Source organism: Neoarius graeffei, chromosome 19 (assembly GCF_027579695.1).
Source record: "Neoarius graeffei isolate fNeoGra1 chromosome 19, fNeoGra1.pri, whole genome shotgun sequence".
Classification (NCBI taxonomy): Eukaryota; Metazoa; Chordata; class Actinopteri; order Siluriformes; family Ariidae; genus Neoarius; species Neoarius graeffei.
Window position 1 is genome coordinate 28,706,029 of NC_083587.1, and position 25,992 is coordinate 28,732,020.

Consider the following 25,992-nt stretch of genomic DNA (forward strand, 5'->3'; position numbering starts at 1 on the left):
ACTGAGACTGCTAAAAAGAAGCCACACCCCTTTTAATAAGAGTGCCAGCAACACCTCCACTGATACTGATAGGATGAGGCCACACCCCTTACATGTGGATTAACAAGAACATAGGCCACTCCTTCACTGAAACTGCTAAAAAGAAGCCACACCCCTTTTAATAAGAGTGCCAGCAACACCTTCATTGATACTGATAGGACGAGGCCACACCCCTTTCATGTGGATTAACAAGCACATAGGCCACTCCTTCACTGAGACTGCTAAAAATAAGCCACACCCCTTTTAATAAGAGTGCCAGCAACACCTTCACTGAGACTGATAGGATGAGGCCACACCCCTTACATGTGGATTAACAAGCACATAGGCCACACCCCCTTCACTGTAATGATTACTGAGGTCTAAATTTATTCAAAGATTTGCTTTGACATGATTTTAACGTCTGTGTAAATGAATATACATGCAAATGCTACTCCACAGCACTGTATTTAATAACATTCTACTTATTAGTGTGTGTGTAAACTGCAATGTACCTGAGGCGAGTCAAACGGATATCGACTACTGAATTTGAAAAGCAGCTGGAATTTTTCTCCTTCATACAGCGTTCCAGAGGCTCCTTCCATATCAATAACCCACCTACAAATCGCAGGAGAATTATCACACAAATATAAATGATATAAAATGTTATGCCTAGGAACATATGTGGAAAAAACACATTATTATTTATATATATTACTAGTTACTTTGCATTGGTTAGAGCAGGGGTCACCAAACTTTTTTCTCTGGGGGCCGCATTGTCGCTCCTGACTGTGATGGGGGGCCGGGGTCGGGTCAGCTATATAACATAGAATTCTATGACCCAGACAAATATGACCACCAGCAGGCCTCATTGTGTAGTAGAGATTACTAGCCTGGCACAGCCATCCACACTACTATATCCACACCGCTATATCCCCACCCCACTATATCCCCACCCCACTATATCCCCACCCCACTATATCCCCACTAGTACATCCCCACCACTATATCCACACTAGTACATCCCCACCACTATATCCACACTAGTACATCCCCACCACTATATCCCACCACTATATCCCCACCACTATATCCACACTAGTACATCCCCACCACTATATCCACACTAGTGCATCCCCACCACTATATCCCACCACTATATCCCCACCACTATATCCACACTAGTACATCCCCACCACTATATCCACACTAGTACATCCCCACCACTATATCCACACTAGTATATCCCCACTACTATATCCCCACCACTATATCCACACTAGTACATCCCCACCACTATATCCACACTAGTACATCCCCACCACTATATCCACACTAGTACATCCCCACCACTATATCCACACTAGTATATCCCCACCACTATATCCACACTAGTACATCCCCACCACTATATCCACACTAGTACATCCCCACCACTATATCCCACCACTATATCCCCACCACTATATCCACACTAGTACATCCCCACCACTATATCCACACTAGTACATCCCCACCACTATATCCCACCACTATATCCCCACCACTATATCCACACTAGTACATCCCCACCACTATATCCACACTAGTACATCCCCACCACTATATCCACACTAGTACATCCCCACCACTATATCCACACTAGTACATCCCCACCACTATATCCACACTAGTACATCCCCACCACTATATCCACACTAGTACATCCCCACCACTATATCCACACTAGTATATCCCCACCACTATATCCACACTAGTACATCCCCACCACTATATCCACACTAGTATATCCCCACCACTATATCCACACTAGTATATCCCCACCACTATATCCACACTAGTATATCCCCACCACTATATCCACACTAGTATATCCCCACCACTATATCCACACTAGTATATCCCCACCACTATATCCACACTAGTATATCCCCACCACTATATCCACACTAGTATATCCCCACCACTATATCCACACTAGTATATCCCCACCACTATATCCACACTAGTACATCCCCACCACTATATCCACACTAGTATATCCCCACCACTATATCCACACTAGTATATCCCCACCACTATATCCACACTAGTATATCCCCACCACTATATCCACACTAGTATATCCCCACCACTATATCCACACTAGTATATCCCCACCACTATATCCACACTAGTATATCCCCACTACTATATCCCCACCACTATATATCCACACTAGTATATCCCCACCACTATATCCACACTAGTATATCCCCACCACTATATCCACACTAGTATATCCCCACCACTATATCCACACTAGTATATCCCCACCACTATATCCACACTAGTATATCCCCACTACTATATCCCCACCACTATATATCCACACTAGTATATCCCCACCACTATATCCACACTAGTATATCCCCACCACTATATCCACACTAGTATATCCCCACCACTATATCCACACTAGTATATCCCCATTACTATAGCAACACTTGATTCCTGGCATATATTTGTTTATCTTTACTAGTGGTTTGCAAAAGTAGTAACTGAGTCTTTACACTTTGTTTTAATTTGAAATACCACAGATATTCCATTTATTTATTTTCTAATAAAAATAACATCAAAGCTGTCAAGGTAAGAAACATCTGCCGAGTTGAGGTGATTGACACTGGCAAAGGTGAGTGGAAAATTATAAATTGTAGGTAGGCCTGTTGATATTATTAATAATAATTGTGTGCAGCACTTAATAAAGGTCAAATAAATAGGCCTATAAAATAAATAAAAAAAAAAAAACAGTGAAATTGTACTAATATGAGCAATAGATCACAGCAGTTGTGCTGTGTCCTGCACGTCACTGCTCTCATCCATGGCCAAAGCAAAAAACTCAAATTCTGACACTCTCTCATTCAGCTGGTTATACACGTTGTCCTCCAAATCTTCGGTTCACCTGGTCATAGCAGGTGCGGAGAGACTCACTGCGCTGAGCGCATCCTTCTTGTCGGGACACGCCTCCTCGGCCACAGCAAGCATGCATACTTTAACAAAGTCCCCATCAGTAAACGGCTTTCCATGGGTAGCTAGTAGGTGAGCTACTTTATAGCTAGCTCGGACAGCAGCCTGGTTGATCTGGGTTTGGGGAAGGAATACATTCTGTTGTGCAGCCAGTCCGCATTTCATCCTCCGAATCCTGCCTTCTCTTGTTTGCCCTCGCAAACTAGCATACTCTTTGTGGAGGGTTTCGTAGTGACGACGCAGATTATATTCTTTGAAAACCAACACACTTTCTTCACATGCAACCCCGATTCCAAAAAAGTTGGGACAAAGTACAAATTGTAAATAAAAACGGAATGCAATGATGTGGAAGTTTCAAAATTCCATATTTTATTCAGAATAGAACATAGATGACATATCAAATGTTTAAACTGAGAAAATGTATCATTTAAAGAGAAAAATTAGGTGATTTTAAATTTCATGACAACAACACCTCAAAAAAGTTGGGACAAGGCCATGTTTCCCACTGTGAGACATCCCCTTTTCTCTTTACAACAGTCTGTAAACGTCTGGGGACTGAGGAGACAAGTTGCTCAAGTTTAGGGATAGGAATGCTAACCCATTCTTGTCTAATGTAGGATTCTAGTTGCTCAACTGTCTTAGGTCTTTTTTGTTAGGGATGTCCCGATCAGGTTTTTTTGCCCTCCGATCCGATACCGATCATTTGATTTTGAGTATCTGCCGATACCGAGTCCCGATCCGATACTTCTTATAATCCATAAAAAATAAAGACGAGGAAAGAAACGGATCCAGGATGTTCCTCATTTTTTATTTAATACCTTATTTTAACATCCAACAACTCCGTTAGCAAACAGAGCACTTACGTGAGGCAGTTTGAACAATAAATAACAAATTAAAAAAAATAACCTTAAAATACCTGGCAGGAATGTAAACAAATAAAAAAAAATAAAGTGCCACAGTGCCGGTAATTTGCTTTTAAGAACGTATCTCACAGTGGTGTACAGTAATTTCAATTAAGGAAATGAACGTTTTTCTTGATGAAAATAAGCATTTCTACCCTTTCAGGTTTGAGTCCGTTTCTTTTGTCATCCAACGAAAAAAAAAAGATTTCATGCTTTGCTTTCCGCTTCGAACTGCTTCCGTGTTCAACTTTGCCGGCAACAGGCAGCCAATAACCAATAGCGTCTCCGCTACAAAGTGATGTCATGCCGCACGTGTTGATGTTGCTGTGTTGAGACAAGAGGTCTGGTCTCACTCTGTGCCAACGCATAGCTATTGATGTGTTAAAAATGAGAATATATTATATAGATATATATCCGATCCCTGATCGGAAGGCAGTGCCCGATTCCGATCGAGTCTGAAACCATGTGATCGGGCCCGATTTCCGATCACGTGATCGGATCGGGACATCCCTATTTTTTGTCGTAGCTTCCGTTTTATGATGCGCCAAATGTTTTCTATGGGTGAAAGATCTGGACTGCAGGCTGGCCAGTTCAGTACCCGGACCCTTCTTCTACGCAGCCATGATGCTGTAATTGATGCAGTATGTGGTTTGGCATTGTCATGTTGGAAAATGCAAGGTCTTCCCTGAAAGAGACGTCGTCTGGATGGGAGCATATGTTGCTCTAGAACCTGGATATACCTTTCAGCATTGATGGCGTCTTTCCAGATGTGTAAGCTGCCCATGCCACACGCACTAATGCAACCCCATACCATCAGAGATGCAGGCTTCTGAACTGAGCGCTGATAACAACTTGGGTCGTCCTTCTCCTCTTTAGTCCGAATGACACGGCGTCCCTGATTTCCATAAAGAACTTCAAATTTTGATTCGTCTGACCACAGAACAGTTTTCCACTTTGCCACAGTCCATTTTAAATGAGCCTTGGTCCAGAGAATATGTCTGTGCTTCTGGATCATGTTTAGATACGGCTTCTTCTTTGAACTATAGAGTTTTAGCTGTCAACGGTGGATGGCACAGTGAACTGTGTTTACAGATAATGTTCTCTGGAAATATTCCTGAGCCCATTTTGTGATTTCCAATACAGAAGCATGCCTGTATGTGATGCAGTGCCGTCTAAGGGCCCGAAGATCACGGGCACCCAGTATGGTTTTCTGGCCTTGACCCTTACGCACAGAGATTCTTCCAGATTCTCTGAATCTTTTGATGATATTATGCACTGTAGATGATATGTTTAAACTCTTTGCAATTTTACACTGTCGAACTCCTTTCTGATATTGCTCCACTATTTGTCGGCGCAGAATTAGGGGGATTGGTGATCCTCTTCCCATCTTTACTTCTGAGAGCCGCTGCCACTCCAAGATGCTCTTTTTATACCCAGTCATGTTAATGACCTATTGCCAATTGACCTAATGAGTTGCAATTTGGTCCTCCAGCTGTTCCTTTTTTGTACCTTTAACTTTTCCAGCCTCTTATTGCCCCGTCCCAACTTTTTTGAGATGTGTTGCTGTCATGAAATTTCAAATGAGCCAATATTTGGCATGAAATTTGAAAATGTCTCACTTTCGACATTTGATATGTTGTCTATGTTCTATTGTGAATACAATATCAGTTTTTGAGATTTGTAAATTATTGCATTCTGTTTTTATTTACAATTTGTACTTTGTCCCAACTTTTTTGGAATCGGGGTTGTACAAGACAAACTGCACGGTCCTTACACTGAACGAAAAAATAATCGGTGGTCCACTGTTCTTTAAAAACTCTGCACTCTCTGTCAGCTTTTCGCTGACCGTTAGCCATTTTGCTGTCCTGAACACTGACCGTTCTCTGCGCGTGCGCTGCCTGTCACTGCTTGATCGCGAACATATGACGAAAATTCGGAAAATATGAATACTTCATTTTATAACTAAATATCAATTTTAATTGATAAAATCAACAAAATACAAGATGCAGACATGTTATTATTTGTCAAAAAGCAATTTAAAAAATAGGCCATGACCACTTTTGGGGATTGCCTCATAGGGCCGGTTCAAGTGGTGGGGGGCAGAGGGGCCGGCGGGCCGGAGTCGGCCCGCGGGCCGTAGTTTGATGACCCCCGAGTTAGATTATAGCATTTCACTGTCATTTCATAATCTGGAATTCAGGAGTGTAAATTATGTCTGGGTTCAAATTGGGGAAACACACTTACTGCGTTATCGTATTCTCTACACTCTTCTCATTCAGAGTCATTCCAGGAGGAGGATCGTTCTGCAAAGCCAACAGTTCTTTCTGAAGTCTTTTCTGTTCAGGAGTGTACAAGAATATAAGAAACAAAATGTTAGTTTTTGATAAGACTGATAAACAATGCCACAAGTGATCACAATATTAACTCCAAAACTTTTTTTAGACTTCTTTAGCAACTTTATTTTGGAGGAGAAAAAAAAAAAGCTTAGCGACAAATCTAATAACTTTTTGAGCAGATGTTAACGACTGTCCTGCAATACGGCTCTCTGGCTCACGACACAGATGCTGCTTGTACGAGTTGAAAGAGAAGGTTTGATTGACTCACCATCAGTGTGTAAAGGTGATGATACACGGGGCAACTCTTTGGGCAATGCTGCTGGGCAACTGCGCTTTGACACGTTCCCATTGAGGCTGGGCAACATAATTTCTATCTGAATGATTTTGACAGTTTTGGGCAACTTTTTAAAGGAGATATGCAGAACCTTTATTTTTAAATCTATTCACTCAGGAATTTTATCTCCATCCTTGACTCTCGTATGCTGCATAAATGGGAATTTTAAAAAATATATATTTTTGAGAGTTAAAATCAACCGCAAAGTTGGCATTCGAGCTGCCCCGCTGAGCCAGCCAGCCCTGAGTGCGTGACGTCACAGCGGGAACCGGTTTTAAGGCCGAGGCCTTTTACAGCTATAGACCAAAGCCATATAAATAAACATTTATGGTGAAAGTAAGAAATACCGTCACCGACTTGCTCAACTAAGACTGATTTGACTTCACTGATTGTGAGTTGACTCTCATTAAAACAGGATAGGTGTTATAACTTATGCAACATACATGTACATGCATGCATTTTCACTGATAAAACGTAAAAGGCGAATTAAATAAATCAGATGAACTGAGACAATCACATTCTGAAACAAATTAAATAATCTTATACCGGTTACTTAAACAGACAATACAAGTTACATGGATTAATCTAAATGCAGGTAAACGAGTGCCGTTTTTGTTGTTTTGTATCCAAATGAGAGTCGGAGCTTACCCGTCTGTGTTCTCGCTTCTTGAAGGCCGATCTTGTGGCCGATTGTTTTGAAACAATCTGACTTTCAGTTGTTTGTTCAGTTCTCCATTCATTCACTTCTTCCACGTAAGGGCGAGATGGCAGCGATATCCAGCAGAGAAATCAGACGGCTGGTCCACTCATTCTCCATTTTCTCCATACAGAGTACTCCGCCATTACTGCTCGGCTCAGGCAATTACTAAAACCCGGGACGGGACGTCATGGGTTTTAGCAACAACCGCGGGGAGGTCACTGCCTGAGTGATGTGTCCCGTCCCGTTCCCACCGGGTTTTACCAACAACCCTCGGCTCACACTCCGGGAGAACTGGTGCAACTGAACTTACTTTCTTTTTCTTGTAGTTTTATTTTTCTTTAATTGTTGGTACTGCACCCTCTTTCAATACGGACTTATAGCCAACGCTCCAACAGATCAGAGGTTTCGTACGAGTCTTAAGCAAAATGTGCAGAGCAGAGGAGAGACCACTTCGTAGGCGCCCAATGTGCCCATGAACTTCTTGCAAAACGCATCCAAATCTTTGCAGTTTGAACATTCTTGGGCCATGAATGCAACGTAAATCCACCTTCTGTTGTGTTGCTGGCGGGTGCAGCAACACATCTACGTGGCATGGCGATAAATTAGCTCAAAATGGAGGATCGGCGTTGCAGTCAGCTCTGTGTTTTAGTATAGCGGAAATGGCGATGAGACCGATAGACTTCCTGCTGTGACGTTACGGACGTCAAGGTCATTCACTCAGACCGCCGCCTATATAAAATCACTTTAATCGTAAAAATTACTATATTAGATTTATTGTTAACGCTTAAAACTATTCCTTTGCCATTCTTGAGGTCTCAAGGCATTTATAAACCAAAGTGAGGCCATGGTTCTGCGTATATGCTTTAAGTTCATCCAATCAGAGTGTTAGCAGTGAATCACATGACCACCTGAGAGCTTCTGAAATTTTCGACAAAGATGGCGGCGTTTCCGGCAGTGGAGCGAAGAAAAAGCGAGACAACTTGTATGGTTTTATGCCAGTAAGTTGTTGTGTGTAAACCCAGAGTGGTGAATTTACCTCATCAAATGCTTAAAAAACCAATAGACATCTATTTTTCTGTGATCAGGTGGTAACTGAGACATCTTTTTTTTTTCAGTTAAGTGTAAACTGCTGTTAGCGAAACACTGCTCCATGGAGATTGAATGGGATTTAGCTAACTGGTGGTGGTTTTCCTAACATAGTTAGCTGAAAGTTATTGGTAGCTACGTAGGGATAATTTTAGCTCTCTTGCGTCAAGTTAAAAATGATGGGAAGCTCGTGATTTTTTTGAGAGTTGTCATAGAGATTATCGAACTTACCATCTGATCTAATTCCCATACAGAGTACAAGTACTTGTGGAACCTGAGGGTGAAACAGTATAAATTTTGGGATCTAAGAAAGAAAGCCTTTCAGGAGCTCCATCACCCCCTTTTCCTCCTCAGCAGCCGTCTCCTGGTCCATGTCCTTTTTTTGCTGAGATGAGAATTAAACAACTGTTTTTGCGATGTATGTTTCAGTTATTAGTTATCGCACATGTGATTGAGGCTAGTAGCATTTTAAAGAGATTTGAAGTGTTTATTATTAACAGAATCATGTGGTTATTTTGACTTGTAAATGTTAAAATAATGGCAAATTATCTTTTGACCAGAGTATCTATTCAGTTTTGTTCAAGTGATAACTTGAGCGAAATAAAGGCTGAAACCAAGACAAAAGCGACAAACGCAAATGTTTCAGTGCCCATCTTTGCCGTGTCCGTCTCCCTGGCAATAGATTTGCTCTTGTCTGATTGGTTTTTGCAAATTGTCTGATGCCCTAATTAGTTGTCCTGTGTCTCACCTGGTTGCCCATTGCCCGGCAACACTGCACAAAAGGTTTCCCCACGTATCATCACCTTAAAGTGCATATCCTGGACCAATTTCATGCTTTTTTTTTTATATGAAAGTATGTCCCTTTACACACTCATCCAGAAGGGTAATCTTGCACAAGGCCATCTGTCTACAGCAGAAAAAAACAAAAAAACAAAACGCGTCTGGAAAAATCCCAAGGGAGTCTGGAGCCAGATTCGTGACGTTATCTGCGGAAGCGCCAGCAGGCTGCGCGAGCTTGCACGGTTTCAGTGCGCAGCCTGTGTAGACCAAGTTTAGCAGCGAGCGATTTTGCATTGAAATATGGAATTGTCACCTGAGCACAATGCAGGGATGAGAATGAAAAATATTTTAAAAGTCTGAAAAAACCGGGGCGGGGCCCGGGGGGGCTAATGATTTTTGGCTATTTTATTTTTTTTTACCCCAAAACCATTAATTTTATCAGCAAAAATTTGCAATTTATTTGGAAATAAATTCCCCTTCTTGGTGGACTCCCAGGTGAAAATGATTAATATGGTACAAGAGACTTGTTTTTAATCAATTCACATTTGATGATTTCAAAAAAATCAATGCACCTTTTAATATAAACGAGCTCGACAGTATTATATTTCTGCATTTTAGCTATTCATGTCTTTGAATATTCTAATCCTTTAAAATGAAGTGCAAACCAGAAATAAGTTCTATCATATAATTCTCTTAAGCTTTCTTCTGATGTTATCATGGTAGCAGGAGGTCTTGCATATCAAGCAGGAAACATTCAACATCACTCATCACTTCCCTTTCAGCTGCTGTGTGGACTAACGAGGTTTTATCTGGACAGGATGTTGTGGAATGTAATACAGATACCATACGGTCAATCTGAAGATCGAGATGGTGATTTTGAATTAAAGAACAGGCATGTACAATGGGCATTACATATTGGAAATTTTTTTTTAAAATCAAAAACTATAAGTTCATCTCGGCCTAAAAAGTTTGGGCAGACGCTCCCGCGCAGCATACGCCAGCAATTCCGTCCCCCTATGAAATGAGCAATAAGTAGGAGAGTTATACACGGTATCATACCTAAAATTTTATCAGAAATATAGATATGAAACTATGATTCTCCCCAACATGCTACATTAGATAAGCTAACCCCATTTATAAAAGATACACACTTATATATGACATGTAACTGATATGTTTTGGGGCGCGCGCTCTCTCTCTGCCATGCTGATCCTGTAGGCTGCAATGACTCAACTGAAAACGCCGGTCCTCGAGAAAAGAGATAAAAGCCCACCCACACTGAAAGCTGATTGGCTTATTTTGCTGAGTAACCCAATCAAGATGCTCTTTGTCTGGCATGCGCTACATGAACAGGCACACAGGCAGTGTTGCCAGATTGGGTGGTTTTAAGTGCATTTTGGGGGGTTTTGAACATATTTTGGGATGGAAAACGTCAGCAGTATCTGGCAACACTGCACACAGTCTCCCTCGCGCGCGCACATTCTAAGATGCGTGATGCAGACCTTAATGTTGCGCGCGCATGCTCTTGCTCGCTTCTATCAATATGCAGGAGACTCCCGGAACTTCATTACCGCCCCCCCCAAAAAAAAATTTCTCAACGGATTTACATCAATCTCAAAAACGATCATTTTGGTCTGAAAAACTCGGAAATCCGCCAATCGGTGGAAAATTCTCATCCCTGACAATGTTACTTCACCTTTGGATGAAGAATATAACAAGATGTCAGAATTATTTCTTACCCGGCAACAGTCAACTTGTGAATTGCCAATTTTCTTAGTCTTTTTCTCAGCTCTACTTTAGTCCTCGGCTTCCGGGTGCCTCGCGCAAAGCACTCCCATTTCTCTCTCATTGTCCGGTCTTTTGGGAAACGATGAGTACTAATCCCATCAAGACTGGTGTTGCTACACCCTCCTACGATACATCTGTTAACCATTTTAATAATTACGTGATAACGTTGAAGAAATTTGCAGAAAACCACCAGGTCGTTTTCTCATAAACAAACCAGCGCTGGCGTAGGATTCAGAGGGAGGCGTCCCGCACGCGACGTCACGAAAATCAATGTTTCCCGGGAAATCCAAATGCCAAGTTTTTTCAGAGGCGGACCAATTCGCCTCAAATGGCTTGATTTCAACTGAATTTTTCTGGTATTGCTCAAGGTACAAAAATTGCACAAAATGCAGAATGTGACAGATATTTGACCAAAGTTTAATATAAAATAGGAGAATTACTTTGATCTTGCTCCTGAATTTACCCGTGATATGCACTTTAAAGCCTGACTGAGTTCAGCTTGCACAAGCCCACGTTCCCAAAGACCAATTACTGATCACCACTATCCCTTGTGCTTTGTTTACCATTTTCCTTTGTGTCTCTTCTCACCAAAGCAACTCAATGTTGTCTACATTCTTGATAAAAACATTTTGTAAATACAGAAACAGATATTTAGCTGTGCCATGACCAAAGGCTTATCCATTCTCGAAGAAATAACTTCTAATCTATTACACCACAATGCTCGGATCTGATTGGTCAGACGGGGGGCGTTATGTTCATAGGACAGCACGGCTTCGAAAAAAGTTTATTTATATACCCTACCAGTCAAAAGTTTCGGCACACTTATTCATCGTGATTGTGTACGTGCAACACCCACATGCAACGAACCGGTGCTACAGGTGCTCTAGCCCCTGCCCCTTTTCTGTTTGCTGTCCAAAGTGCCCTTTTCATAGGGACTGTTTTTTTTTAATATTTGTAAAAGATAAGTTAGCTCCAACATCAATATTCTCTACAATTTGACAATAATATATGAAATTATAGATTTATAAAATAACGTTTTTCTATGTAAACGCAGGCATCAATCCGTGACGTCATGCATTCAGTGACCCTCTGTGCAGAAAGCGCATGCAGGCGGTTGACAGTGGGAGACAGTGCGAGGAACGGCGTGGTAAGGTCACACTGAAAGTCTCCTTTCATTTCTTATCTGAACATGCTGCAATATTGTGCAGCTTAGAACACAACAGTAAATGCGTAGGGTTGTTTATCATTTAATGAAGCCGCCTAGGCTATATTTAAACCGTTTGCTCCATCCATTTCATTAACGTAGCAGATTCGGAAACTTTAGTTTGAACGATGGCGTTAATAACATATTCTAGCAGCTTCGAAAACTTAAGGCTGAATGACGACGTCCACAACATATTCTAGGCTGTCAGACCTTCTTCTGCTGGCAAGTGAGAAAGATATCCATATTGAATACAGTGTTGTCATAGACATTTTCAAGAACATGGCAAACCGAAGACTGCTGCTTTGAAGAATACTGCAGCATTTAGATGGATCTCACACACACACACAATGTTCAGTTGCAATTGAAATTTAGTTTTGAATAAAGTTAACTTGTGTGAAAAATTTGTTCCAAGTGCCCTTTTTTGAATGTTGAGCCCCTGCCCCTCCAAAGGTCTTTGCACGGCCCTGGCGTGCAAACTTTTGAATGGTACTGTATATTTATTTTATAAGAACTGTACAAAAAATACATTTCAGTTAAATCTTTCTATGTAGATGCCATTAATTAGATTAGATTAGTTTCAACTTTGTCATTGCACGTCACAGGTACAAGGCAACGAAATGCAGATTGCATCTAACCAGAAGTGCATAGCAGGAAATAACAAGTGTAATATACATAAACAGAAATGTACAGAAATTACAGGGTACAGAATGGTATAATGATGCGATATAGATCTTTATAGCATGTACAAATGTGCGATATGAATGTATTATAATGCAATGGTATGATGTAATATAAATATTTGCAGTTTTGTTGTACACATTCATTAATGTGTACAACTGAAATTAACTTTTTTTTTTTAATAGCTAAACGCCTTCATCTGTTTGCCATGTTACTCTGCATGACTGCTTGGTTCAGCTGATTGTTGGGATCTGTGACCCTCCAAACACATTGCCAACAGAGGGCTTGTGTTTGCCCTCTGGTGGACAAACTAAGTAATGACAACACTCATAACATGGTTAAAGGAACAGTCCACCGTACTTCCATAATGAAATATGCTCTTATCTGAATTGAGACGAGCTGCTCCGTACCTCTCCGAGCTTTGCGCGACCTCCCAGTCAGTCAGACGCGCTGTCACTCCTGTTAGCAATGTAGCTAGGCTCAGCATGGCCAATGGTATTTTTTGGGGCTGTAGTTAGATGCGACCAAACTCTTCCACGTTTTTCCTGTTTACATAGGTTTATATGAGCAGTGATATGAAACAAGTTCAGTTACACAAATTGAAACGTGGCGATTTTCTATGCTATGGAAAGTCCGCACTATAATGACAGGCGTACTAACACCTTCTGCGCGCTTCAGCAGTGCATTGATACGGAGCTCAGATATCAATGCGCTGTCGAAGCGTGCAGAAGGTGTTAGTACGCCTGTCATTATAGTGCGGACTTTCCATAGCATAGAAAATCGCCACGTTTCAATTTGTGTAACTGAACTTGTTTCATATCACTGGTCATATAAACCTATGTAAACAGGAAAAACGTGGAAGAGTTTGGTCGCATCTAACTACAGCCCCAAAAAATACCATTGGACATGCTGAGCCTAGCTACATTGCTAACAGGAGTGACAGCGCGTCTGACTGACTGGGAGGTCGCGCAAAGCTCGGAGAGGTACGGAGCAGCTCGTCTCAATTCAGATAAGAGCATATTTCCTTATGGAAGTATGGTGGACTGTTCCTTTAAAGGATCCAAGAGACCTTCCATCTCTCGGTTTCTTTTTTTAATTGTCATTTCTCCACCATTATAAACACGGATACTAATTTTATCAGCAATTAGCTCATATCGGCCGATAATACCGGCACGTCGATTTATCATTCGAGCCCTAATATTAATGCGCTTGTTCTAATACATTATTGTTTCCATAGTACACAGGGCCTTGTACAGCAGACACCCCACATAATCTAAGATTAATTAATAACAGATTGAAAATACATGTTATTTAACAATTAAAACCTATAACTGTGATATGATAAATTTTTTTGAAAGGAGACGTTAATTAACTAAGGTTGTGTTTTTCTTAAGTCATGTTTCCTGACTACTTCTCTTGCAGTTTTCAAGATATTGACCCCAAACCAACTTCAACTCATCTGTCCTGTGTCCATACAGTGTTTTTATATACAGCTTTTGGAAACATGCACTTCTTCATTCTCGTTTTTCTGTCCCCCCCCCGCAATAGGAACACATGGAGTTTCAGAATCCGTCCGTGTCCAAAATTGCTCACTCGTTCACTACTCCCGATATAGGGAATTACTATATAGAGGACTATCGTCAGCTCATTGGTAAAATGAAAAAACGCTTTCAGACACTAGTCCGTCGCGCTGGTCCTTACGTCATTACTGTTGCACAATTAAAACATGCCAGATCAGACGGCTGGTGGGTTTTCAAAATAATAAATACATATTATACTGAGCGCATTTCCCACATTAATCAATACAAAGTACCTGCATCTTTCAGTTTTTTTAAATCAAGGCTGAATGCTTTATTCTTTACCGCTGCCTTTTATTAAATCAAATTTAACGCATGAACGCAATGCATGATGTTATATATTGCTTGGTCAGTGACGATTGGTTGTACACTACATTTCGCGATGCACTGTGGGATATGTTGAGTGCACTATATAGGGTGTAAATAATCCTCACTATCGTTTCGGACAGCACTACAAAATGGTGTCCTCACTATATAGTGCCCTACATAGTGAGTAGGGAGTGAGTTCGGACACAGGGCAAATCTTCCTGCTCGGTTATGCTTCATCAGAAAGAGAGCCACTAAACTTAATATGACGTCTCAGGACAACTCACAACTCACCCAACGTGTACATTATATCCACGATGACCCGCACTTGTCTTTTTTCTTGCTTTTCATCCATCTTTTTCTCCCACTGGCAGCAACGCGTTATTGGCCCCACAGAAATACACTGGCCATGAGAAGCCAAGCTCTCCCACTCAGTCATGATTCATCCAACAGCCATTAAACTTCATTTCATCGCTCAGACCAACTCACTCGATATATATATATATATATATATATATATATATATATATATATATATATATATATATATAATAAAAACACACACACACACACCCATCCATCCGAGCCGCACTCATCTGTTTTTTGTGCTTTGGCAATGACAATTTCTTCAGGAAATGCAGTTTTTCTGGTTTTCTGTTCTGATCAAATTCGAAGCTACTCTAAGCAGGGGCGTAGCTAGGATTTTTCGGGGGGGGGGTTGGTTTGTAATACACTGACTGGCAGCCTGAGTCCATTACGTAACAAAAAATAATTCCCATTGCTAGTTTTAGGCAGCTTAGAAACCGGCTCCTCCATTATTGCTGTTTCTTCCACGTTTTCTTGATGTGTTTTAGAAACAGCACTAAAACTTAGCTTCGAATCCACAAAATGCAACTTTGATGGAAAAAAATATAAATTGCTTACCTCTCTTCACGTCGAAAGAAGGAGGAAATTTTTGCTTGTTTTGACATGACGAATTATTAACACAAGAGGAAATACTCGTACAACCCTGATTCCAAAAAAGTTGGGACAAAGTACAAATTGTAAATAAAAACAGAATGCAATAATTTAGAAATCTCAAAAACTGATATTGTATTCACAATAGAACATAGACAACATATCAAATGTCGAAAGTGAGACATTTTGAAATTTCATGCCAAATATTGGCTCATTTGAAATTTCATGACAGCAACACATCTCAAAAAAGTTGGGACAGGGGCAATAAGAGGCTGGAAAAGTTAAAGGTACAAAAAAGGAACAGCTGGAGGACCAAACTGCAACTCATTAGGTCAACTGGCAATAGGTCATTAACATGACTGGGTATAAAAAGAGCATCTCGGAGTGGCAGCGGCTCTCAGAAGTAAAGATGGGAAGAGGATCACCAATCCCCCTAATTCTGCGCCGACAAATAGTGGAGCAATATCAGAAAGGAGTTCGACAGTGTAAAATTGCAAAGAGTTTGAACATATCATCATCTACAGTGCATAATATCATCAAAAGATTCAGAGAATCTGGAAGAATCTCTGTGCGTAAGGGTTAAGGCCAGAAAACCATACTGGGTGCCCGTGATCTTCGGGCCCTTAGACGGCACTGCATCACATACAGGCATGCTTCTGTATTGGAAATCACAAAATGGGCTCAGGAATATTTCCAGAGAACATTATCTGTGAACACAATTCACCGTGCCATCCGCCGTTGCCAGCTAAAACTCTATAGTTCAAAGAAGAAGCCGTATCTAAACATGATCCAGAAGCGCAGACGTCTTCTCTGGGCCAAGGCTCGTTTAAAATGGACTGTGGCAAAGTGGAAAACTGTTCTGTGGTCAGACGAATCAAAATTTGAAGTTCTTTATGGAAATCAGGGACAACATGTCATTCGGACTAAAGAGGAGAAGGACGACCCAAGTTGTTATCAGCGCTCAGTTCAGAAGCCTGCATCTCTGATGGTATGGGGTTGCATTAGTGCGTGTGGCATGGGCAGCTTACACATCTGGAAAGACGCCATCAATGCTGAAAGGTATATCCAGGTTCTAGAGCAACATATGCTCCCATCCAGACGACGTCTCTTTCAGGGAAGACCTTGCATTTTCCAACATGACAATGCCAAACCACATACTGCATCAATTACAGCATCATGGCTGCGTAGAAGAAGGGTCCGGGTACTGAACTGGCCAGCCTGCAGTCCAGATCTTTCACCCATAGAAAACATTTGGCGCATCATAAAACGGAAGCTACGACAAAAAAGACCTAAGACAGTTGAGCAACTAGAATCCTACATTAGACAAGAATGGGTGAACATTCCTATCCCTAAACTTGAGCAACTTGTCTCCTCAGTCCCCAGACGTTTACAGACTGTTGTAAAGAGAAAAGGGGATGTCTCACAGTGGGAAACATGGCCTTGTCCCAACTTTTTTGAGATGTGTTGTTGTCATGAAATTTAAAATCACCTAATTTTTCTCTTTAAATGATACATTTTCTCAGTTTAAACATTTGATATGTCATCTATGTTCTATTCTAAATAAAATATGGAATTTTGAAACTTCCACATCATTGCATTCCGTTTTTATTTACAATTTGTACTTTGTCCCAACTTTTTTGGAATCGGGGTTGTAATTCGCAACTAAAAAGACTGCAGCTACACTGGCAGCTTGACCATGCTTTCTAGTGCGATCGGGTTGTGTTTGCGCAGAACCGTGTCAGTCCTGCGCGCTAGGGTATTAGGCAGAAAAAGAAATTTACCAGTCAAAAAAAATATTTTATATAATCCTGATAAGCGCCGCAGGTGCGAAGACGAGCGCCGCAGGCGCGAAGTCCCTCTAGGGGGGTCTGGGGGCATGCCCCCCCATAAAATTTTTGAAATTTAGACTTCATTTCCTGCATTCTAGGACATTTTCAGGGTGAAATGGCGTGTAATTTTTGATCAGAAATATTGCATATTTTTACTTTGTATTTTTTTCAGTTTCACTCCTGAATGTATCAGATGTATGTATGGTGTTTGATTTGGTAACAAAAGTGAAAAGAAAATAAACAACAATGAATTGTATATAATCTTTTGATCTAGTTACAGTATTTAATAAAAAAAAAAAAAACCAACAGTATTCTATTTTACCATACCCCAATGAAACCCCCTTGTTAATCAATGTATCACACATACCTTTTCTGTCTTTTTGTGGAAAAACGAATCAGTTTTTGTCACATTCAATTTGGGGCGTTTGTTGGGATTCATCTTGATCCAGAAGAGTGAGTCAGCAAAAAAAAATGCGGTTCTCCCGCCAAGAAAGAGGAATCTACAACGCAGGGTGTTTGGCAATTTTCGACCAATCAGAATTCGCGATTTATTCAGTCCGCATGTTACAAGATTCAGTGCGGGCCAAAATGGCGGAAACGATGAAATATTCTGATTTTTCATTTCAAGTTTTCAGTATTTTTCGTATTAAACTGTGTTTCTTACGATTTGTAAATGATGGCGGAACCACACACGGACTGGCCATCGGGAGTAGCGGGAGTTTTCCCAGTGGGCCGGTGGTTCAGCGTGGGCCAGCGGAGAAAAAAAAAAAAAAAAAAAACAGTTGCGCGCTGGCCTTTAATATGATAAGCAATGTTAACAGTTTCTTTAACAAACTGTTAACATTGCTTATCATATTAAAGGCCAGCGCGCAACTGTAATAAGCAATGTTAACAGTTTGTTAAAGAAACTGTTAACATTGCTTATCATATTAAAGGCCAGCGCGCAACTGTTTTTTTTTTTTTTTTCTCCGCCGGCCCCCGCTGAACCACCAGCCCACCGGGAAAACTCCCGCTACTCCCGATGGCCAGTCCGTGTGTGGGCGGAACATAACTGGATTTATCGGATGACATGTGGGAGTATTCATGTGCGAAAATTTTCGGCATTATCGTCCGTTTCAGTATCCGTCTGTGTGTATACTTGCCCGTTGAAATCGGCAATCGCCCGTCAAATTTACGGGTGGACGGGTCTCTGCCTAATACCTTACTGCGCGCCTCGGGCTGCACGCGCCTACTGAGCTCCGGCACACACACCGTTAACGAAGAACACCTGTCTTTCATCAGTGAACTATGTTTGGGCTATTTAAGGACTGCGCCCATGCAAGGATGATGCGAAGTATTACACCGCGTCTCGTGTGCCTTACTGAGCCTTGTTCCCGGTCCTTGTTGACCTCCTGGTTTTTTGACTCCTGTTTCTCGTCCTTTGATCTTGTATAGTTTTGCCTCTGATATTCTGTCCGCAACTCGATTGACCTCCTGCCTGTTTCCTCAATTACGACTTTGCCTGCTGTTTTGGACTGTTTACCTGTTGTGTGCATTTCACAAACTTTATGCTCATATTGCACTGTGTATTATGGACTGCAGTTGACTTGCTGACTTTGGGACTGTGGTTGTCGTGAACGGTTTTGCGCTCGGGTTTCCGTCAGTGGGGGGTTTATAGCATCAATGAAGCTGACTTTATGTTAAAACTCTTAATGTTATAGTCATGTTGTCTGTTGTTGCCCGGATGGGAATGGGTTCCCTTTTGAGTCTGGTTCCTCCCGAGGTTTCTTCCTCATGTCGTCTGAGGGAGTTTTTCCTTGCCACCGTCACCACAGGCTTGCTCATTGGGGATAGATTAGGGATAAAATTAGCTCATATTTGAAGTCGTTCAAATTCTGTAAAGCTGCTTTGCGACAATGTTTATTGTTAAAAGCGCAATACAAATAAACTTGACTTGTATTATTTAAAGTGCATATTCTGGCCCAATTTCGTTTTTTTTTTATATATATGAAAGTATGCCCCTTTACACACTCATCCAGAAGGGTAATTTTGCACAAGGCCATCTGTCTACAGCAGAAAAAAATAAAATCACAAAACGCGTCTGGAAAAATCCCAAGGGAGTCTGGAGCCAGATTCGTGACGTCACCTGCGGAAGCGCCAGCAGGCTGCGAGAGCTTTGCACGGTTTCAGTGCACAGCCTGTGTAGACCAAGCGCTCCCATTTCTCTCTCATTGTCCGGTCTTTTGGGAAACGATGAGTGCTAATCCCATCAAGATTGGTGTTGCTACACCCTCCTACGATACATCTGTTAACCATTTTAATAATTACGTGATAACGTTGAAGAAATTTGCAGAAAACCACCAGGTCGTTTCCTCATAAACAAACCAGCGCTGACGTAGGATTCAGAACGAGGCGTACCGCACGTGACGTCACGAAAATCAACATTCAAATGCCAAGCTTTTTCAGAGGCGGACCGATTCGCCTCAAATGGCTTGATTTCAACTAAATTTTTCTGGTATTACGCAAGGTAAAAAAAAAATTGCACAAAATGCAGAATGTTACAGATATTTGACCAAAGTTTAATATAAAATAGGAGAATTACATTGATCTCGCTCCTGAATTTACCCGTGATATGCACTTTAACATATCTGCATTTACATCCTCCTGTCCCGCACGCACTCTGACAAACTGGGTTTTCGTGCCCAAACCACAGGAAGTCCATACAAGGTGATGGAAACCGTAACGAAGCTGAGGTGACAATCGAGTTTAAAAAAAAAAAAAGATTAGAAAAATTACAGTGGGCGCTTTTCTGATATTCTTATGCGGCTACTGAAAAAATGTATGGTCCAACAAAGGGGGACCGGCGACACCGTGCTAAGTAGGGCTGCGTACCGGTACTGTATACCGGTACTGTACAGTGAAAATCGATTCGGTACAGGTCCAAAATACCGGATCATGAAGTACCGGTACTGTACCGATATAAATTTACACCAAGTATATGCTTATTTTGTGACTGAAGATGCGTAAATCCTACCACAAAGACGAAAATTTAGCACTAGAAAAGACGTAAAATGCCACGCTGAAACTTGAAATCAGAGCCGTCTTTGATTTGAGATCCTCTCGCCACAGTCTCATGAGACATTGCGAGAGCTTGGCTGATCCAGTGTTCTGATTGGTCAAAAAGACTCAAAAGCAGGTCAGCCATTTTTCCTTTGCTGGCACTGGCGGCCTTTGTTGGCACTGGCGGCCTTTGTTGCTTTGTGTAATTTTGCTGCGCAAGTTAAAGGCCGCGGACTGCACGTAGTCTGTAGTACTCTAGTGTAGTCACTTCTCGCTGTGAGACAACTTATGACTTTTTGTCCCAAGTTAACTAAGTGTGAGACTGAGAGGGTGACTGAGAAGTGAGGTAGGAAACCTAGTTATGTTCGGTTTTCTTTGAATAAAGATACTGACAAGTTGTCAACAGTTTATTAATGTTTCTGTCATTAATGAAGAAGTTCAGAAGAACACATGCTAATTTGTCAAATTGTTCAGGTCCAGGTACAGGTCCGGACCTGTACCTAAACCTCTGTACCGATGTTACATTTAGGTACGCAGCCCTAGTGCTCAGTGTTTGAGGAACATTCACTACGTTCAGACTGCAACCTGAAACGACCCATATCCGATTTGTTGTGAAATCCGATTTTTTTGTTAGGCCGTTCACATTACCAATTATATGAGACTTGTATGCGATCTCCAATATGAACGGAAAACGACCCAAAAGTGTCCCGCATGCGCAAATTGACACGTAATAAGCACATCTACGTAATACGTAAAAAAAAAAAAAAGCGCACTCTTCAAGTTTGCAAGTAAAGCATGGAGATGAAGCGAGACCTGGCGATGTGGTTTTTGTGGCGGCGGCGGAACTCACACAATAATCTGATTAATGTGGGCAGCAGACTAATGAGACCGAAGGTGTCAAATTACTGGAAATTTCCAGAACAATCTTATAATCTTGTAATACAGGATGGTTTAAGTTATAAATCAGTTATAGAAACTGTTTTATTTAATCAGGCTAACAGATCAACATCCAGGTCCCTACCAAATCCACCATTAGCTTGATCAATTCTATAAAAGTCTATTTAAATTCTGAAAACTGTACAAATGTTGTTGTTTTCCACCAAAGAGGCGGGATTAGCCAACGCAGAATAATGACGTTTGTCTCTTGTTGATGACGTGTAGGTCGCATGAATGCGACCTGTCCGGTCAGACTGCAGTCACATGTGAAAATAACGGATATGCATCGGAATTAGGACCACATATCCAAGCGGCCTGGGTCGCATGTGAAAAAATCAGATCTGTATCGTTCAGGCCCTGTTTACATTATTTCGAATCAGCGGATCATCAGATTAACGTTTTTAAAACGATTCGTGTACACACACAAAATTTCTGTGCCCGCAACAAAACCGTTCCCCGTGCACACAGCAACGCCAATACACGGATACGCTAATCACATGACTAATTAGACGGCACGTCACATGATCCCAGTGCATATCGGGCATGCGCAAGTCACTCACCACTTGCAAGTGGAAGGATGTCGTTGTAAAAAATGAAGTATGCCAGTCTGTTATCGGCGGTACTGGTACTACAATGACGCTTTTTTTACACCGTGTATGGCCTTCGTGTTTATGCTAGAAGGCTCTAACAGTGTTCGGTACACTCTTCACCTCGCAGAACGGCCGTTTTTTGCGATTACAACAAGACTATTTAGTGCTACGGTAACCAACACACTTCCTGGATTGCTCATTCACATGACCAACGTGGCATGACCAACGCCAGCGAATCAGGAAGGTGGATGTCACAGTGACGTTGTCCAATGACGACGTCAGCTAGAGCTCAGCACTGCGTTTCCTCGTTCCTCAATGTTTACACAGCACCGGATCAGATACGTACCGGGTTGAGTACGTGGGCCCTGGCGGATTCAAACTGTTCCGCCTGTGGAGTCGTTTTCCGGCGTTTTAATGTGCACGGACAGTGCATCCGCGACGAAAACGATACGGATACGGTCTAATGTAAACACCACCTCAGATTATCAATAACAAATCGGATACAGGTCGCATATGGGCAAAAAAATCAGATATGGGTCGTTTCAGGGTGCAGTCTGAACGTAGTCATTGTCCTTCTTCATGGAATACATTTATTATGCAGATGAGCGTGACGTAATTAATATGCAAATCAGCACTCGACGTCACCTGTCGACTTTTAATGAATGCAGGAGCGACTTTCCCCTGAAAAGAGCTGGCTGGGTTTCTGTTTTAGCGCCCTCTTTAATAAATGCTCAACAAACCTACAACTATCAGCACTTAGCATTTACAAAACATGCCAATATCTGCACATACTTTCATAAAGTTACTCATTAAAGGGTTTTTTTTTTTCCAATTAAAATGTGGGCAAATTGACGGTCATTTTGTTAGAAACACCAACAGAAGCAGCTATAAACAAACGGGCTTGTGTTTTAATCCGGTTTTAAGCTTAATACTAAACGTACATTTAAACAACAGATAAAATACTAACCAGAACATGCAGAGCTAACTGTCACGGTTCGGGTTTTTCACAAAGTCTGAGGAAACTTCTCAGCAAATAAACAAGCTTAGCCGAGAAGGGAATGAGACTGAGACCGAATTCCAAACAGCTCCCTGCTCCCTATACATGTGCACTATGTAGGATATGAATCAATGGCGTTCTGCACACTACATAGTGGACTATATAACTACCAGGGCGCTATTATAGGATACAGCCTACAAGTAAGCTAATGCAACCGGTTAGCTAGCAAACATGTTAGCTAACCTTACCGTATAGAAACCGCAATAAATATATTTGACCGACTGTTAATTATTATATATTGTTTTATTTAAAGCTAAAGACACCCATGTTACGTTTTTACCTCGTGCTATGAGGTTGAAGTGACATAACTTAACCTAAAGTCTCGTTTAGCATGCTAAGCTAACCAGCCTTAGTGCTAGGAAGGAAGGATGTTTCTCCACGAGCTTTAAGTACAGCTGATGCGAACTTGATTTATTAAATAAATACACAAGATAAACTTTCAGTCTCGTCGGTTCAATAGACACACGATAAAGTGCCGATAAGGATAAAGAAAGTAATTACGCTAAAGAGACAAAACAAGGTAACTGGTGACACCTTTACCTGCATGGACGCCATGCTGGAATAACCTGCATCAGCAACACACACACACACAGAGCGACACTGGAACACTGACTTATCGCAGGCGACACTTTCCTCTGTCCCTTAACCCTGCGCAATTCATGACCATCAGAAAGCCTTCACACTGACTCATGAAATGATCCACTGGGTGATCAGACTTGCCATATATCCAGCTTCATTTACATTAATGGCTTTGAGCAGATGCTCTATCCAGAGCAGCATACAGCAGACCCAGAGCAGCTGGGGGTTACATACCTTGCTCAAGGGCAATTAAAGTGCATATCCTGGACCAAATTCGTTTATTATTATATGAAAGTATGTCCCTTTACACACTCATCCAGAAGGGTAATTTTGCACAAGGCCATCTGTCTACAGCAGAAAAAAATAAAATAAAATCCCAAGGGAGTCTGGAGCCAGATTCGTGACGTCACCTGCGGAAGCGCCAGCAGGCTGCGAGAGCTTTGCACGGTTTCAGTGCACAGCCTGTGTAGACCAAGCGCTCCCATTTCTCTCTCATTGTCCGGTCTTTTGGGAAACGATGAGTACTAATCCCATCATGATTGGTGTTGCTACACCCTCCTACGATACATCTGTTAACCATTTTAATAATTACGCGATAACGTTGAAGAAATTTGCAGAAAACCACCAGGTCGTTTTCTCATAAACAAACCAGCGCTGGCGTAGGATTCAGAGGGAGGCGTCCCGCACGCGACGTCACGAAAATCAGTGTTTGCCGGGAAATTCAAATGCCAAGTTTTTTCAGGGGCGGCACGGTGGTGTAGTGGTTAGCACTGTCGCCTCACAGCAAGAAGGTCCAGGTTCGAGCCCCGGGGCCGGCGAGGGCCTTTCTGTGTGGAGTTTGCATGTTCTCCCCGTGTCCGCGTGGGTTTCCTCCGGGTGCTCCGGTTTCCTCCACAGTCCAAAGACATGCAGGTTAGGTTAACTGGTGACTCTAAATTGACCGTAGGTGTGAATGTGAGTGTGAATGGTTGTCTGTGTCTATGTGTCAGCCCTGTGATGACCTGGCGACTTGTCCAGGGTGTACCCCGCCTTTCGCCCATAGTCAGCTGGGATAGGCTCCAGCTTGCCTGCGACCCTGTAGAAGGATAAAGCGGCTAGAGATAATGAGATGAGATGAGATGAAGTTTTTTCAGAGGCGGACCAATTCGCCTCAAATGGCTTGATTTCAACTGAATTTTTCTGGTATTGCGCAAGGTAAAAAAATTGCAGAGAATGCAGAATGTTACAGATATTTGACCAAAGTTTAATATAAAATAAGAGAATTACATTGATCTTGCTCCTGAATTTACCCGTGATATGCACTTTAATGGCTAGAGAAGCAGCTTTGGGACCAAAAGTTTGCCTGTTTGATTGCCTGGAGCAGCAGAAATGTCTTAAAGTGCATATCACGGGTAAATTCAGGAGCAAGATCAATGTAATTCTCCTATTTTATATTAAACTTTGGTCAAATATCTGTCACATTTTGTGCAATTTTTTTACCTTGAGCAATACCAGAAAAATTCAGTTGAAATCAAGCCATTTGAGGCGAATTGGTCTGCCTCTGAAAAAACTTGGCATTTGGATTTTCCGGCAAACATTAATTTTCGTGACGTCGCGTGCGGGACGCCTCCCTCTGAATCCTACGTCAGCGCTGGTTTGTTTATGAGAAAACGACCTGGTGGTTTTCTGCAAATTTCTTCAACGTTATCACGTAATTATTAAAATGGTTAACAGATGTATCGTAGGAGGGTGTAGCAACACCAATCTTGATGGGATTAGTACTCATCGTTTTCCAAAAGACCGGACAATGAGAGAGAAATGGGAGCGCTTGGTCTACACAGGCTGTGCACTGAAACCGTGCAAAGCTCATGCAGCCTGCTGGCGCTTCCACAGGTGATGTCATGAATCTGGCTCCAGACTCCCTTGGGATTTTTCCAGACGCGTTTTGTTATTTTATTTTTTTTCTGCTGTAGACAGATGGCCTTGTGCAAAATTACCCTTCTGGATGAGTGTGTAAAGGGACATACTTTCATATAAAAAAAACAAAATTGGTCCAGAATATGCACTTTAAGATAAGATAACCTTTTATTATCCCACAAGGGGAAATTTACAAAAGTTTTCTCCAGGTGCTCTGGCTTCCCCCCACAGTCCAAAGATATGCAGGTTAGGCAAATTGGTGGCTCTAAATTGACTGTAAGTGTTAGGCCTTGCAGAAGTGTTGCAGAATTGGTGAATTTCCGAGAGGAAATTTGCATGGGCGGTGGTGTAGTGGTTAGCACTGTCGCCTCACAGCATGAAGGCTCTGGGTTTGAAC

The 25,992-nt window shown here is 41.8% G+C and overlaps 1 protein-coding gene across 4 annotated transcripts in view; it reads right to left on the reverse strand.

Annotated features, from left to right (window-relative positions):
* The window catches only part of ube2wb (ubiquitin conjugating enzyme E2 Wb), a 38,644-nt gene extending 14,773 nt beyond the window's left edge, over nucleotides 1–23,871 (reverse strand). The window contains exons 1-3 of one of the 4 annotated variants that reach the window (XR_009650690.1): nucleotides 17,866–18,164; nucleotides 6,168–6,259; nucleotides 531–633 (exon numbers count right to left, since the gene is read on the reverse strand). Coding sequence is in view for 3 of the 4 variants with exons in the window: in XM_060899953.1 (XP_060755936.1) it covers nucleotides 531–633; nucleotides 6,168–6,259; nucleotides 17,866–18,120 (450 nt within the window). In the remaining variant the exon portion in view is untranslated. Of the gene's footprint in view, nucleotides 1–530; nucleotides 634–6,167; nucleotides 6,260–17,865; nucleotides 18,165–23,030; nucleotides 23,089–23,660 lie in introns of those variants that run through there. The other 3 variants (XM_060899954.1, XM_060899955.1, XM_060899953.1) reach the window with 3 other exon arrangements.
* Between the last annotated feature and the right edge of the window lie 2,121 nt (nucleotides 23,872–25,992).